General features: G+C 26.3%; 1 protein-coding gene across 1 annotated transcript in view; it reads right to left on the bottom strand.

The window, feature by feature from the left end:
• Meltrin (disintegrin and metalloproteinase domain-containing protein meltrin) overlaps window positions 1-16,614 on the bottom strand; it is a 30,072-nt gene extending 13,458 nt beyond the window's left edge. The window contains exons 1-2 of the mRNA XM_015516782.2: window positions 16,216-16,614; window positions 632-741 (exon numbers count right to left, since the gene is read on the bottom strand). Of these exons, the coding sequence (XP_015372268.2) occupies window positions 632-741; window positions 16,216-16,309 (204 nt within the window). The 5' untranslated portion in view covers window positions 16,310-16,614. The remainder of the gene's footprint in view (window positions 1-631; window positions 742-16,215) is intronic.
• Window positions 16,615-18,660: the final 2,046 nt, after the last annotated feature.

Genomic DNA, 18,660 nt, shown 5'->3' with positions numbered 1-18,660 from the left:
ATTTTTTTTTTTTTACAAATTTTTTAAGAAACGGGACAAAGTTCATAAATACCTAACATTTAGGTATCTTAAAAGTATTCGTCGGGACAGTTGGAAAACTTTTAAAATAAGATACTTCTCCGTATAATGAATTGACACTATTATATATACCTAATTTTTTATATATTCCCGAACTATGGTCTTCCATCAAACATTGTCTGCTAGGTAAATATTTTATTGTTTATAGTTTTAGGACAAAATTTTAATATTTTTAAACTGTTTGATTATATATATAGGCATGTAATCAGGAAATATACAATAATATTTATCATATATTTAAAATGTGCATTCATTTTAACAAGTAAAATCTGTAGGAATTATCAGTAATATAACTTATAACATAGTCCATATGATTGATTTATTTATTATAATTATTACAATAGCGGAAACCCAGTTACATTAATGTCACATTTAAAATAATTTAATAATATATTTTAATATGATCTAGAGTCTGCACTATTTAAACAACTGTGAAATAATTGCATTTAAAAATTAGTTATTGAAAATTACACAAAACAAAAACGACAAACAAACAATATTAGTATTATTAATTAATTATTTTCATAGAATTTAAAATAAATTAACAACTAACCGGATTTATTTTGGTTGATTGAATTTCTCTTTTATGTCTTGCATTAAATAATTTCGGTTCAATAAATGCATAATTATTGAATTGATTATCAATTTGGTCAGTCATTCCACCTGAAAATTATAAACATTCAGTTACATAAGCATAGTGATATAAATTTCTTATTTTATGTATCTTAATACAAAAAAGCTGTTATACAAATTAGGCAAGGGTTCTCTAAGGTTAAATTATCAATTATAAATTAATTTTCTAACATTAAATCTGAATTATGGTAGAAATTTATGAAATACCCACAGTTAAAAATTAAATGCTTAACACAAATAGAATTCAACCACTTTAAAAGATATTGAAATAAGAAAAAATAACTAACGTTCTTCTTATATTATATAGAAAATCATATTCTAAGATTTAAATAGATGCTCATTTCAGATGGGCAGTTCATTAGGTAAGGGAAGTAAGGCCAGTCTTGCCTCTAAAATAAGAGGAAAGAATGAAAAATATTATAGTATTTAAATAAATATTTTTAATAAGAGACTGGATTTGAAAAGAGCAAGAAATATTAATTTTGAAACCTGATACTATAATGTTAAGTGTTTTAGTTTTGATTTGCTATCATAGCAAAATTATAGGTATTATTTCAAAGTAGAATTCACTGGTTCTGAGCACTTTTTTCCTTTTTCATTAGTCACAACTTACATGGGCCGATAGGACCACCTAGAAATCAGGATTTTCCTATAGGCTAAATAATTTCCAAATTGTGCTTTAATATCCAAAATAAGTTTTTTCAAACGAATTCCATAATAGATATATCGTCCACATTTTTCACCTTCGGATTCATTCAGTCAATAAATAAATCATAAATGTACCTATATGTAAAAACCTAAAAATCCACTCTCTAGTATTATACTACTTATAAATTAAAATAAAACAACCAAAACATTTGCATAGGCATTATGGTTGTCATGTCATTACATCGAACAATACAATTAAAATCACATACAATTATAGAAACAACATTCTTCAAAGTTCCGATCATCATTTTAGACGTAAATGTAAAAATATATAGTCACACTTTTTTTATAGATAAAAGTGTATTTTCAAGAATAACTAATTTCAACTTATAACAATTACGAATTAACTATAAATAATTTTACAATTCAATAGATAATTCTTTTTAATTTTTAATAATATGCATAAATTATTAATAACCAATTAATAATTATGGTGAAAATTGCATATTATCAGTTAAATTTAAATAAGAATTTTAGATATAGCTACATATTCAACAATTCAATTTTAGATTCTGAGCAAAATGAGGAATGCATTAGGTTTACAATAATGTTTAAGATCAGAAAAATATTTTAGATGGTACTTAGAATAGGTAATTTCTTGTCTCCTTAGTATTTTCCAAATGCATATGAACTACCACTTAACCAACAAAACATTTTGATAAATGTATACAACCACAGTTCTATATTATAAACCAATCAAAGTTGTATTATTATTATTATTTACAATCATATGCTTACTAAGGTGAGCTATAAGTGAAGGGAGGGACTCAAAATTAAATTTCTGTATGTATCTTTTTTGGCTTTTAAATATTCTGATTGAATTTATGGAACGTTCAACAGCACTTAAGATCAATGTTTTTAAAATAACATTTCGAAAATGTTACTTTAGTCACTTACAAATTAAAATATTAACAAAAATTTTTGGAGAAAACCAATTAATGTTTGTAACTCTAAATGTAATTATAATAATTTGTCAATTGACTCTACATTTCATTATGAAAATAAACGAAACTAATCGTTAACTACTGAAAGAAAATTTGTAATGTTACATACTTGGAAGATGAAGATAATAACAAACGTTGTCACCTTATTAAATTTATTATTTCGTAATTTTATATTTAACCTCATTATAACAATGTTAATTAATTTAACATCGATTGAAAAGGTAATGATATAGGATTCTATAGGACCAAGAGTTGTGAACACTCAACCTATTTTAATCACTTCCACACAACTATACACAAGCAAACAATAACACAAAGTAAATATGTAAATAAGTATATTGAAAAAAACTATGTTCAAAAAGCTCAATTTTCTAGTGTTAGTATACATCAATAAATTATTTATGTATTTTTATCTTATCTTTATCTTTATTTTGTATGTGTGTGTGTATAAAAGAAGTATACTCCCAATTTTAAATCAATATAATATATAGGTACATCAAATATTTGTAATTCATATTATATCCTAATACATTATAAAATATTTTGGAGAACAAAACCATACCAAAAATAGTAGAACATAAACTTAAAAACACATACACACATCAATATTGTAAAATCGAAATTAATATTTTTTTTATAAATAACGATAAGTGATAACCTAGCTATTATAATTTATTAAATATTATTTTCGTATTTGAAATATAATTTAGTAATAATATATAAATAATGCATCCCAATAAAAAATAATCAGAGCTGTTTAAGAATGTTTCACATAAAAATTAAAATATATTCATTAATAATTGTATCCATACAATGAATCAATATAAATATAAAATTAAATTATTTTTTATGAGAAATAATTCTTACGAAATATTAGTTAATACATTTATATAGTAACTTTAATATGACATACATAAATGGAAGTTTAAGCTAAATGGTCATTATAGTTTGATATGTTTTAATTTTTTGATAATTACAGAAAATATCAAGCTTTCTAAAATATTCATGTCACTCTTAGTATGAACTCTTCAGTTTAAAGGACGCACAAACAAATATGGTGGGGATGAGGTGGCCGAGCGGTCTAACGCGTCGGCTGTGGCTCAGCGCCGGACAGGGTTCGATCCTCGACCATCGGGCGACATTTTTCTCCGGGCAAGTCACGGTGTCCGGAGAACAAGTGCCACCATCCCCCACTCTGGGGCATGGCAGAAACCTACGGGTGCCCCAATAAAAATTCTGCCAAAACTCACCCACGTGTAACACACCTTACCGTTCCATAAATCTACAGTACCACCCCCTTCCCAATGGCATAAGTTGCCGCGGGATAATTGATAAAAAAAAAAAAACAAATATGCCCCAGCGTATGTTGTCTACGTCTTATAAACGTATAATATATAAACATGGCGATTTATATTCAGTACTTTAGAACCAATTTACCAATTTTATCATCTCGTAGGCTTTAATTTTAAAGAGTTATAAGTAGGTACTTAAACAAAACTATTATGCAACATATTAACATAAATCATAATTCCCTGTTCTTACAAAATTCTTTAAATTCGATAATAGGTCAATTCACCTTATATTAAAGTTAACACAAAAAATTTGTTCTACTACTGAATGTACATTTGTGGGTAAAGTTGTCATGTTGTACGTGCGTTAAACAGAGAAAACATGTCAGGCAAGTATGGCGTTTTCTTAATCATAACTATTCTAGCTATACATATTCTAAGAGCTATATGATAATATAAAATTTTACATCAAACAGTAATTCTGGAAACTATTTCAAACATCAATTATTAATTGAATAGAAAAACTTTTTTAATTAATAATACAAAATATAAATATGATATATACAAACTATTATTTCACCAATTATATGATATGAATTTAAGAGCCTACGGATTTTTGAAAAAATTATACTTCTTTCAGGAACATTAACATAAGACAGCTGAAAAAAATATTCATTAGAATATTAAGGGGAATATTCATTAAAATATCAAGTAAATATAGGTTTTAAAAACCAATCATTTTCATGTAATATACCTTAACAATAAATAATACAATAGTGTGAATAAATGATATGGAACTTATCAAAAATACATTCCTGAATAATTATTGAAATTAAGATCTTCTAAGAGGACACAATTTGCTGTCTCTGTTTTTTAAGTGTCCAAAATAACAAATTTACGTTTAGCAGTCCAAGTTTAGTTTCGATTATTTTAGTAAATTAATCTATTATATATGAAAACTAAAGATAAAAACATTGTCAGTAGTTTGTTTGAAGCTTTTTCCCGACATTTCAATTTAAAGTGAGTGAAAAATATAAGTATAATAAAAATTAAAAATCATCATAACTCACTTCGAAATTGAAATATCGAAAAAACACTTAAAAACAATGATCGATGTAGTTACATTTAACATTTAGGTTTAATATTAAGCCATAATTTAGCCTAATAATAAAACGAACGAAGGTAAACCTAAACTACTTATAACAATATATTATTCACAGATATAAAATATTATTATTATATCTGTGATATTATTACGTACTTATAGAACGGAGATAACAAATGTGGGTGCGGCGTCCTCGTGATATTTAGATTTAAATTTTATAAAATACAAATTATATAGATGATACATTAATATTTTTATATTTGTTTAAGCGATTTTATTCTTTACGAATTACATCCATAAATAATAAATATACCTCCCAATAATAAGAAAAGGTGCTATAAATTATACATAATTTGAAAGTAAAATTTAGTTATAAGTATAATAATCTACCTATTGTATATTTTTAATTAGTTGCATATTTTGCACACTTCGTTTCCGCTCAATATTAATTATATATTTAAATTTTAAATGCTTTTGCAGAAATATAATTGTACTAATTAGTTGATATATTTAAACACGTACCTATATTAACTTTATCTATATATTATACTATTATCTAAATAATTTTACTTTCCTACAAATAACAATTATTACTCGATTATAATTGTTGATGTCCAATACAAATAAAAGTAATATTGTTTATCAAGTAAAGAGATATATAGTAGTTTTACAAAACAAAAATGATGATGAATTGATGACATGTTACCCACTGCAACAATCGAATATTCTGATGACACAGCGAAATACGTATACGAGTAAAAATTAAATACATTACATTTGACATAGGTATAAATATAGTATTTAGTATTCGAATGATATATTCAATACACACATCCTGTATAGGATAGAACAATAAAATTACCAATTGAATGAACGTAATCATAGCATAAATTAAGAATTTTTTTTTCACATTAAAATAGAAAATTGTTCATTTTGTATTCATATACAAAGGTAAGATGAACAAATTTGAGTTACGACGTTAGATGCCCCGAGAAAAGGTATGAATGCTTACATTAAAGATTCGAACTTAAAAATCAAATAATCTATTAGGTAAAAATAAAAATTCTATAAGTAGCAGTAGCCCAATAAAGAATTAATCCAATATTATAAATTGAATTAATTTACTTCAACAACACTTAGTAATTGAGAGTTTGACTGAAAAAAATTGTACATTTTATCGACTAAATTATATAACTATAATCACATTTCATTGGATGTAAACAGTAAACCAGAAACCTTGAAATAATTTTATATTATTGTAAAATACAAATGGTGGATCATATTAAATCATTAAATTTTTCTCTCATTAAGTTTGATATACATCCGCATATCTTATTGTCTCCGTGACAATTAATGTACAACATACTTGTACTAAAAACTGTTTTGCGCGGGATAAACTACTCGGGCAATTCCATTTTCCTCCAAAATCAAAATACCGTTTTCCTCCACATAATTTTCGATTAAAGTAATAAAATTATGTCTATTTTCCTCCAATATTTTAGCAAATATCACATTTTGCACTTATCGGTTAATGATTACATTCTGGTATCGGCTATGTATATCAGCTATCGATTAAGCCTAATAAAGATACGTACATACTACATATAACCATAGACATATAAAACAAATAGATAATTTTATATGTCAATGCATATAACATATTACGGGCATATACATATATTATATTGTGTATCAGTTGTTAACAATTATTATGATTACCACCATTGAGTGAGACAGACACACGAATGTCTAGGATATACTCGCATCAATAAGACTTTAGACTATATTTTTAGTATAGCGAATTGTACCTACGTTGACTATAGTGTCTATAGTGTTGGATGTGTTTCTATGGAATTTTAATTTAAACATGTCTGAAAAGCGACGTTTATTGATTTATTTGTATTAAACATAATACCTGACAAATAATTTTTGTTGGATATGCAAAAGTATTAACTATTTTGTTATTTTATTTATTGGAGGAAAATGGTCAAGAATTATTTTTTATTTTTTTGGAGGAAAATAGCTACGGCCAACCACTCAAGCTGTAATGATAGGTAAGACTCCAAATTGATGTACAATATAGTTTACAACATTATCTGTGAAATATCGTTTTGATTTATACGGAAAAAGTTCTTATTGTTCCAAAATCCATAATTTTTGTGCTTTTTCAAACTTGAATAACTTTTTTGTAGTTCCAATATCCAATATCCAAAAACTAAAAATAATATTACACAGATGGCGGAAATTTCGTTTCTGAGTTATGTCTGCAGCCTTCTCGGTTCTTTCTTGCGCTAAACGGTTTTTGCTTTGTTTTACAATTGTTAGACGAAGACAACATAAGGGTATAGCGTCCTCTTAAAACTCAAGAAAGAGAAATCCAATAATTATTATGGGATTTGGTTTCCGGTTTTTTCGAATAGCTCTATACACTTTATAGTATTATTTATTTGTTGTAATGATCACTATATATACTCATTAGTCATTAAACTCTCGGAATATTATTATACGTATACTCGATAAGTACATTAAATATGGCCTAAATGTTACAGGTATATTTTATTTTACAGATGCAAAAATTTAGTTACAATACTAAATTGTAAATTGTTTACTGGATCTTATTACTATTATTTGGCACTTAAAACCCTTTAATAACTTGTAAAAATGTTTCATATACAAACAATAATATTATAATATTATAATAATTACTTCCATATGAATGAAGTTTACCCTGCAATAAACATTGTGTATCAGGGCCCCGTTGGTCTAGCCGTTAGTTAACTATCCTAGATATTCTTAAAATTAACTCGTATTTATATACCTTGGCCTTATTTTTCTCAGCACTAGAAATTACTAGAAATTTGTGGTAATACACACTGTCACCCGGGCTGTTACCCAAACAAAATTTGTGTATAGAACTTTTTTGGAGGATGAAAATAAACACTAAAAATATTTCTTAAACAAGGTACCTATGCAGGTATTTTTTTTCTAAACATTTGTTTTGTTTATTATGATAAAATAATAACACGTTTGTAGTATTTATAGACAGACAAAACTACATGAGTAATTGCGTATTGTTTATAAACATCTCATAAAATAGATATAACATATAAATATATAATATTTAGGTATGTATAAACTGGCTAATTCTTTAAAAAAAGTATACACTAGTTTCCTCGAAAAGTTGTTAAGTTTTTGAAATACTTTATTTTTAATTATTTTAAGTAATTACATTATAATTTGTTACAGCTAAATTTCAATAGATTCTTTCATAACGTATCTATTCTGATAGGTACATAAAAACTGAATTTTGAATAGTTCATAATTGTAAGGACTTAAAGCTTAGATGAACTGAAAAGTGGACAAATGTTTCGCGAGGTGACTCTGTTCCATTCCACTCCACTTTTAATACTTTTAAACGCTTATAAATTCTAAATTTATAACATTTACTTAAAATTATATTCTTAAGTTACATAGAAAAATGAAAAGAGGTGTTACAAATTTTAGCTTGCTTGATATTATTTTTGTCTAAGAATTACTGAAAATGAGTTGTTTTTATTTCTTGATCTAGAGCAGTGATCTTCTATTTTTTTGGACTCGCGACCCACTTTTTTAGGCATACATTTTTTGCGACCCACGTAAGTTTTGTAAAAAAGCTAAAATTGCTTTATGCTTTGCATTAGTACTATCAAAACGGAATAAATAAAAATTATAACAATGTATATTAATTCTATAAATAACAAAGTTTATTCGTAAATTCTTATCTCAATATCTTACTAGCTACGTAAAATCATACACAAGTGTAATATGAAACATTATACTTGATATCCATTATAGTAATAATATTATTTTTTTTTTTACCTTATACTGTGAAACCTCTAAATACCGGACACTCTCGGTTGCTTAAATGTCGACCGCTATTTGGAGGTGTCCGTTAAAGGAGGTTTCACTGTATACCTAATTTTATACATTTTATTTTTATTTTAAAAATAAGATTTATCGCGACCCAAAAATGGGTCGCGACCCACCGGTTGAATGCCACTGGTCTAGAGTATACATTAGATTAGTACGATATAATTAAGTTATAATAATGAAATGCAGATTCATACATATTAAAGGCAAAAAGAAAGGTATACTAGAATACTTAATAGCTTAAAGATATTTTCATTACTTTACAAAAAAAAAAACAACGAATTTACATAATAAAGATTATGCGCAGCAACCAATAAAACGGCATTAGAAAATAATGAAATAAAAACTTCAGAATGAAAAATACCCACGTGTTGGACTAGTACCTAAACTTCTGCGGTGAGAAACACTGCAACAGTTGTTATGATTTTTTTTTCTATTTCCTTGATTATAAAAAAAACTTAAATTGTTGTTCACACAAATTTAATTATAATATACTCTATTATTGTATGAGTATTAACGGAACACATGCGTCGTGCAGTACCTACTAATGCTACAAGTCATAATAATATGTAGATTGCAGGGATTTCAAATGTTGGAATAATAACTGTGAGGTATATATTAATTTATTTTGAATTTGTGAATGTATTGGGGACTAAATTGAAAAAAATAATCTATCAATGATGTTTAATTTATATTTTATTACTTTTCTGATAAGATTATTTATTTTTTTACTCTCTTAACTTATTTGTGAAAAAGTTACAATACATGAAATCAGTAAATTAAATTAGAAATACTTAATTACGACGACAATTCTACATATTATTTTATAGTAAATTATACCTAAGATAATACAAAACGTATATACTATATGCTTAAAATATTGGCAATACATTTTTCAATCAATACACGTATAGGTATCGTTAATACGTTCATCGAATAAAATATACCACGAACCAATTCGGATGTTATCTAAAATTCATATGGTTACAAGATTGCCAAAAATGTCACTAATTTGAAAATGTATTGACTCATTCAAATCAAAATAATACATATTGTAATATATAATCTTTTCTTTGCTTAGAATCAAAAATAGTTAACGTACACGGTACACAGTTAGGTACAACATAAATCATAAATACTCATTATATTACACAGTGTCATAGTTCAGCCATCAGGTAACACAAAGTATGATATAGATTAAAGTAACTATGTGTTGAGTATGCACTTTAGTTTATAATTATATTAGGTATGCAAGAGATATAGGTACATCATTATTTTTTTAATATCATATGATATTATACATTATACGGGATGACTATTATAGATGTGGTTTTCATATCAAGATCATATTACATTGCAACCCTTTATAAGCATGTATTTTCTTTCTTTGAAAACGGATAGACTCAAATATTATAATTCTTAAAACACGACGACACGTGTGAGGAACGATTAGAAATTTAATGCCCAAAGGAAGTGTAATTAATTTATCTTTTATTAGTCATTGTGATGAACAAAAATATGTATTTAAAATCATTATCATAAATTATAAAAAAAATAATAAACACGACGGATATGAATTGATTAATTATACAGGCTACAAATACGCCATCAAATATAAAAGTGTAAAAAGAATAATATAATATTACGTGTTAAACTAGAAAAAATAAAATAATAAGATCGATACGAATTCAAATTTGATTTTTAAATATAATATTTACATTTTACACGTGACCTATAATTTTGAATTTTGATACATTTATACATTTTAGAATTCTGAACAGTAAATTATTTAAATTTTTGTTTTCGGTAACTTTTTACAACAAAGTTGTCTTTATTCTTCAATAATGAGGGTGGTTCCTACTTTCCTAATTTCGTAATCAAAAATTGAAGGTAATATTTTACTTTGCAGGGTCGAAAGTAAAAACTAAAAATACCAAATAAATTAATATTATAATTCCCTTGACATGATAAAACACCCAAAATATTTTAAATTAGGTATTTTATTATCATTATTTATTTATTTTTTTGAAGTTAAAATGTTGATCAACATGGATATTTAAACGTAGAATAACAATTTTTCATCAATCAATTCTTGGAATGTTGTAATTCAAAAAATTATCATTGTAAAACCTTGAAAAATTTTGTTAGGTATTACTTAAATAACAAATTTTCACGCTTAGTTTAGAATTTAGATTTTTATTGAAGCCATGAATGTTATGATATTAAAATAATGTATGATTTTTTTTAGTGTGTCTTTAGACCTTTAGGAGTATTAAAAATGTTTAGATTTGAGGATGATTGCTAGTAGAAAATTGAATCTAAATGACATATTAAAGGGTTAAAAGTGAAAAAAATAAAATAGTCAAAATCCAAAATCCAAAATAACCAGGAAAAAAAGAAGGTAAAACGAGATTTTATACTCAAACCAATTTCAGCAAAGCCTATTTTGTCATAACCTAAAAATAAATAATATTAAAAACTTTAATTTTCATCGAATATATTAAGTGAGCAATTAATAGATATGAAATAATTTTCAAAATATTTTTTTCCTAATAGGCATTTTAAATTTTTAACTTTTTTATGTTAGATACAATTTTTGTTTTTGATGTAAAAATGCTTTAAAATTCAGTAAAAATTTTCATAAGTTATGTCAATTAAAATATATTAAAAGTGCATAGTCCAAATAATTTTTTATAAGCATTTCAAGTTCAAATTTTCATGAAATTCATCAAAATATGCAATTTATTTTGTAGTTTAAAATGTATACCTTAAGTTTTTATTTTTTACCTAAAGTATTTGGAATACTTTTCAAATACTTTTGGTTTTTTAAAGTAGGTTTATTATCATTTTTACTGAATTTATTTATTAAATAAATGTTTATTACATTTTAAAAACATCTTTTCAAAATTTTTATCACTTTTATTGTTTCTTTTTTTGTATTTGTTGAACCATCCACACCAGAGGCGGACTGGCCAGGTGGGATAGTGGGAATAGTCCTACTGGGCCGCCGGCTTTCCAAGGCCGTTCGGGCTGAACTATGTAAATTTAAACTTTAACTAAAATTAAATTATAATGATTTTCAAAATAAATCTATTTATACCAATATTATAATTTATAATTTGGATTTTAGATAATATAAAATGGTTATAAATGAAAGTTTTCAACAGCAAAGAAATTAAAAATTTAATTCAGCCTAGTTCAGTGGTACTTACTTCTATTTAAAACTTTTGATAACAAGGTAATAAGGATAATAATTTAATTTCAACTCGGGACACATATTTGTTATTGTACAATTTTGTTGCTGTGTGAATTCATATTAGTGAAATAAGTATGAGTAAGCTATATCATCCAAAAATAACAATTAATAGTTTAGTGCGTACACTGTACAGAATTATCGACTGTTGTCTTGCTGACTGGCAACTGTGACAAAGTACCTACAAATACTTCATCGTAAATCGACAAACTTATCCGTTTTTAGCTATACATTATAGAGCATTATTCCTTGTATTTACGTTTATTGTTTTTATTACCGCTTGTAAATTAACATTTTTATGTAATATGAGTTCTAAAAAAACAAAAGGGGGAGCCACCAAAGAACGCGAGAAAAAAATTGAATTACAATTTACAGCTCAATCGTGTCAAAACATTTTAAATGCAAAGAAAACAAATCCTAGTGGCGATATACAGAATTATGTGCTTCATATGAATTTTTTCTTACCTTATCAGTCACTGGAGTTAATTGTGAGAGAACTTTTAGCAAACTAAAGTTTGTTAAAACGATACTTAAGACTAATATGAATCAAGATAATTAAGAAGCATGTGAAAACTCATGTGAAAACTTGATGATGTTCAAATTTCAATTTTTTTTTTATTTAAAGAAAGAAACAGTCGGCAGCTGTGACCTGTGACAATTGAATGCAATAATACATTTTTGTTATTATATGTACATAATTGCATTAATAGTTGACTAATCGTAAACAAACAAACAAAAAAAAAACAAAGACAATGTTGAGTATTCTGAATAAATTGCATATACTAATATACTATTGTCTATTGATGACCAGATGACTTAAAAGCTAGTTCTAATGTTATGTCTAAAAGGTTTTCATTGTAAAAAAAAATAAATTATTTGATTTTTATTAAATATTATAATTATAAATAATGTTTTTCCTCAACTTAATAGTTATTATAATGCAAAATATAAGTGAAGTTATTTTTAAGTACCTAACAGCTTTATAGCTTAATTTGTTACCAAAACGTTAGTCACATAGGTGCAACTAGACCTCTAAAACGTGGGGTGCTATACTATTAAAAACATAAAATTGATGTTATTTCATTATAATCATAATAGTTAGATCTAAAATATCAAGGGGTGCTAAATTAGAACTTGGGGGTGCTAAAGACTCTTTTGCACCCCCCTAGTTGCGCCAATGGTTAGTCACAATCAATTTTTTACCTGTACATGACACACTGCAGATGGTCAACATTTTAAAATACACATGTGTATTGTGTATTATGTATAGTAATAATATAATAAGTGAATAGTGTTTTTGTATATTAGACTTTAAAAAATAATAGTGTTAGTCACAGTCATTAAAAAAAAAAAAAAAAAAAAATGGAATAAGTTGATATGCAACAGTTTTTTGTAAATAATAAGGATTTAAAAACTTATAGATAGCCTACAACGTTTAATATGATGTATGTTTGACGACAAAATATAAGTACATGAAATCTCATACACCTACCTACCTATAATAACCTAATTTATATTTTACCTATTTAGTACTTAATATTTATATCATAACGGGTATCATAACAATATTAACAACAAAATAATATATATGTAATATATATAGGCTACATCTTTCACCACTATTTGGGCCGGGAACTCCGTATTCCTAATGGGCCGGACACCCTTCAGTACGCCTCTGATCCACACCAATACAAAAAAAAAGATATTTAGAATACTTCATGTTGAAAGTATTTAGAAAATTATTCAATACTTAAAAAATTATTTGATTACTTTTACTGAAATACTTCATAACCTCATTCACAACTTTGCGGCCAAGCAGCAAACAGAAACATCTTAATCTTGAAATAGCTATAACTAAAACAAAATGGAGATGGCAAATGGTTCTTTTGCGAAGCAATAGCTTTTAACAAAATTTCTATATCATAAGATTTAATGATTGGTCACTGAAAAGCACAGGGTAAAACTAATAGTTGTGCTAGCCATTTATCCACTGGAATACTGAATCTAAGTTTTTTAACTCATGGCAGTTTATCGTAAAAAATAATGAGAATGCTTAAATACGGGCTTAAATATAAAATATTGACATTATGTCAAAAAAAAAAACAATGTCAGTACTTAATACACAATGATATATTATAATTTAAACAGTTAACCTAAATATTATCATGTAGGTATCTATTGTTAGATGTTTAATTTTATCAATACAAAACAAAAACTGTTGCATAACAAAGTTAGTAATAGTATCTAGTTAATACATCATACTAATTTAGTATAATGTATTACCTATTCATTAAGTTAAAAAAAAACTATATGATACCTAAAATGCTGACATTAGGTATGTACATATATTAATTTTCATCTACACAGTATCAATCACTTATTATATTTTAAAACTATCACAACTATTTACCGATTATCTGTAAGGATTTCCCAGATTTGCCTATGTAAATGGAAAACATGCTTTAACTTTAATAGTCATCATATTATAAAACAATTAGGTACCTATTAAAAACACAAATTATATTATAATAAAGGATAAAGTTGAATATAAATTGTATAGCACATTAGCACAACACGAGGCAAAACATGTTACTTCTCGTATACAACGTACCTCGCAACGTACTTATTAATGGGGAAAATGTTTAAATGTGAGATGTGTACGTGCATAGGTATGTGAAATATTTTTGCATCCGGCACATTATTCTTGTAGTGAGCATTAAATGAAAACACAATTATCTGTTATAATATGTATAATATAATAAATGATATTAGAATATGTTGGATTCAAATGTCTGCAGGCCTACGAATACAAAAAAAAAAAAAAAAATACTTGGAATTGCTTGATAATTAATAAAATTCTAGCACAATTGTTGAAAAATTCAAAAATTTTAATCAAAACTTTAACTTAACATTTAGTCAATTTTGAATTTAGAGGCGTGGTAAAAAGGATCAAATTTACTTAAAAAATTTCAGTTTATCTAAAACAGTTGTTATTCAAAAAAAAATGCAAGATGTGTATTTTAAAGTCCCTAACTATTTAAAAACATCCCATCCCAATCCAATATCACTGGACAAAATTATTTAATGTTACCTTTAAGAGGAATCATACTGTATATGTGAATTAAGTAAATAAACAAATAATATTTTTAATTTAAAGTTATACCTAATTTGTAGATATAAATATATTATTAGTGTTGTACACAGACTTATGCTGACTGGGTTGCATGAAAAATTTATAACTTTAACAGACCTGCAATCATGTACACTAAATCTTGTTTAGGGACCATTAGTTTATTATTTTTTCGTTAAAAGTTTTATGATTGTTCATGTAACCGACATAAACCTTTGAGGAGGAAGCTTAAAAGCATGCCCTCTTTTCTCTACAATCCTAATATTTATTCAAAAACAAATACAATGTGATTGTCATATCAAGAATAAATTAAGGACTAGGGATGAATACTATTAGAAAAAAAGAGTATTTTACAATTTTAGAAACCACTTAAAATATAAAAATGTGTACTCAAATTGCCTCAGAATAACTCTGATGGAAATTTGAATAAAAAAGTCCAAGACTCGTGCTCACCAGTTAAAAAAAACAAATATTATTAAAACATATAGATATTAAAACACTGCAAAAACTGTTGTTTAAACGGAGTCAACAATAAAAAAAAATTTACCAAGATGAATATAGTACAATGAACAAATGTATTTAGATCTTAATGGCAATATGCCAATTATACCTACTAATGGAAATAATTTCTGAACTTATAAAACATTTTATTAAATTATATGTCTTCAACATTGTAATTTAAAAAAAAATAATAATCATACATTGACTAACCATAAAAAAAAATATATTCCCCATTGAAATAAAAATGATAAATTTAACTATGCGCTCAATTTAGAAAACTCTGCTTGGTAAATAAATCTACATGATATATCTTCCCCATTAGATTTAAGATAATATGCTTAAAATAACATAATAACAAGTACCTACATTATACTTTTTTTTATCAGAAAAGCTTATGATAGGTATATTCATTAAATTTAAAATGGTTCAATCAGCAATGTGGTCCAATTTAAAATAGTAGTAACAAACATTATTTAATGGGACTGTTTGGGTACCCACCTACTTACATCGAATTTGATTACAACTTACAATATCAAAAAATCGAAAGGAAAGAAATATTAATTACAACTCAACAAATTACCTTCTATTTATATAGTACAGGTAACTATTATAAATATTGTGAGACTTGTGATGGATACAATTAATATAGGCTTTAAAGTACTCACAGCAAACACATTGAATATGGATCAATGTTAAGAATATGAGAACTAGCACTTTGACAATAATCAGTATATGATGATGATCCTTTGTAGTGAACATATCGCTGATGAACGTTCATCAAGCTCAGTGTGTTGTTAAATTTTACACCAACGTAGTAAAAATAAATAATTATAAAAAATTTTGATATATAAATATAGAACGATGTAATACTTAACACAGTGATCGAACAAAAACCATAAGAATGAAAATGTTGATATTATAAAATATTAAAACAATTACAATATTATAATAGAATTCAATTATTTCACGTGCGACGTGCCGAACCCTACACATGAGCGGACGGAACAGATGAGCGAGCAATAATTAACTAAATGTTATTAAAAAAAAAAAAACTATCACGATTTTTATTTTTTACCATTTCCACTTCCTCTTGACTCACGAGTCCTGTCTCGACCAGACCAAGAGCAGAGCACTTCTATTATCTTATTACTTCTTACTCCCACTTATCAACAACAATAATAATAAGATACCATTATGAGAGATAGCAGTGCAGCCACATCTGGCTGTCCTTTTCCCCATAATTATCGTAGTTACAAGTATAGGTGCCCGCAGACATTTTTCGGGGGGGGGGGGGGGGGGCAATGTTAGGATTTGAGGATAAATATTATAATTTTACTAGGTGTTTTAAAATAATAACCTTTTTTATTATACTCGTATACAATGTATTATATTTTATTATATTACAACTTAATATTTTATACTTTAAATTTGTTGTATAGTATATAGTCATTTATCTTAAAACATTCAATTAAAAAAAATATTTTGAAAAAGCTAGGGGGAGGCAAATGCCCCAGCTTGCACCCCCCTGCGGGCGCCTATGGTTACAAGTTACATCTTACGAGAAGTCTGCGAACGGATCTTAAAACCGTAGATGCCAGTATTGAAATAGTAATAATATACTATAAATTACAATAAACGATTGCACGATTATAATAATATTATGATTTATAATATGCAAGTAATATGTACAATTAACACAACAAAAATAATAACTAGGTACTCGCAAAATACGATTTTATTTTAATTCTAAATTTTAAATCTATATTCGGACATTCCTCATTTAGTTATATTCTCATATGACGGCATGACGCTCATGTAGTCAAGAAGTAATAGGTATGATAATTAATATAATAATTTTACTCATGAATCATTTGATTTCCTATCATAATAATAAATAATAATATTATGAAATATATATTAATGGTAATAGGAATGATTTTATTGAGCGTAACGAATTAATAATGACTACGATAACGACTAACGAGACACGAGTAATATAGTTAACGCCGCACAGTGTCAGTTTTAGCGCATCGACTCAATTTCCGCTTACCTTTATTATAAAATTAGCAAATACAAACAATGTTGCATAATTTTACATGTATTGTTTTCCTTTGCCACCTAGTAAAGTATGTTATTGTTGAAGAAGCGGTACGCAACCGGATTGTAATTATTATGTTTATTGGACATAATAAATAATAATCACCGACTTAAAGTGATAAATGTAAATGATTAATAGGTATATAGGTACCGCACTTACCGCATTATGAAAAACTTATATTAACACAATATTATTATCGAGCAGCTATAAATTTAAAAAAAGATAGGTACATTTATTATGCTTAATTGTTTGTCAAGGATCCATATGCGTGATCAGTTATTTTGATTGGGGCGAGGGGCATATGACATTGATTCCCTAATATTCACCGACCATGTTATATACCGGTAAATATATTTTTATTGGTTTGTCACATATTTTGTATGATAAAAATAAACCAAGGGAGACACCCTCATTCCCCCTGTGAACACGCCTCTGTAAGTGTTTGTACTTAAATGTCCAAGTACAAAATACTGAGCTTTCAAACATTATAGGGAAAAGGTAACTTACCTACTAGCTATATCTTCATTAAAAATAAAAATACTAAAAATACGAGAATATGTTCATAATATAACAAAATATCAAGTCGTCCTTTTCTGGTTTAATAGTTATACGGGTATGCAAAAAATAATTAACCCAATTCCCATATATTTTATATAATTGAAAAAAAATATTATATAATAAAATAAATATTTGGTTTTTACATCAAACATTGCATAACAATAGGTAGGTTTCACACTTATACCAGTAATAAAATGTCCACGTAATATTTTCCTCCAATAACTGATTTTTTAACCTGTCATCAAAAGATAATTATCCATGGACCATTATATTTAGGTGCTTATTAACAATTGACCTAAATATTACTAACTATTTATTCTGAAATATTAAAACAACATATTAATTCTTAGTTATATTTCTTTTTGTTGTGGACATTTTAGGAATATACACGTCATTTATATTAACTGGAAATATATAAAATACTGTTAAATATTAACCATCCGCAGTGACAACA

The sequence above is a fragment of the Diuraphis noxia genome, unplaced genomic scaffold, assembly GCF_037042655.1.
Source record: "Diuraphis noxia isolate RWA-SAM2 unplaced genomic scaffold, SU_Dnox_SAM2 contig0004, whole genome shotgun sequence".
Taxonomy (NCBI): domain Eukaryota; kingdom Metazoa; phylum Arthropoda; class Insecta; order Hemiptera; family Aphididae; genus Diuraphis; species Diuraphis noxia.
This window is presented reverse-complemented; position numbering and strand designations above follow the sequence as displayed.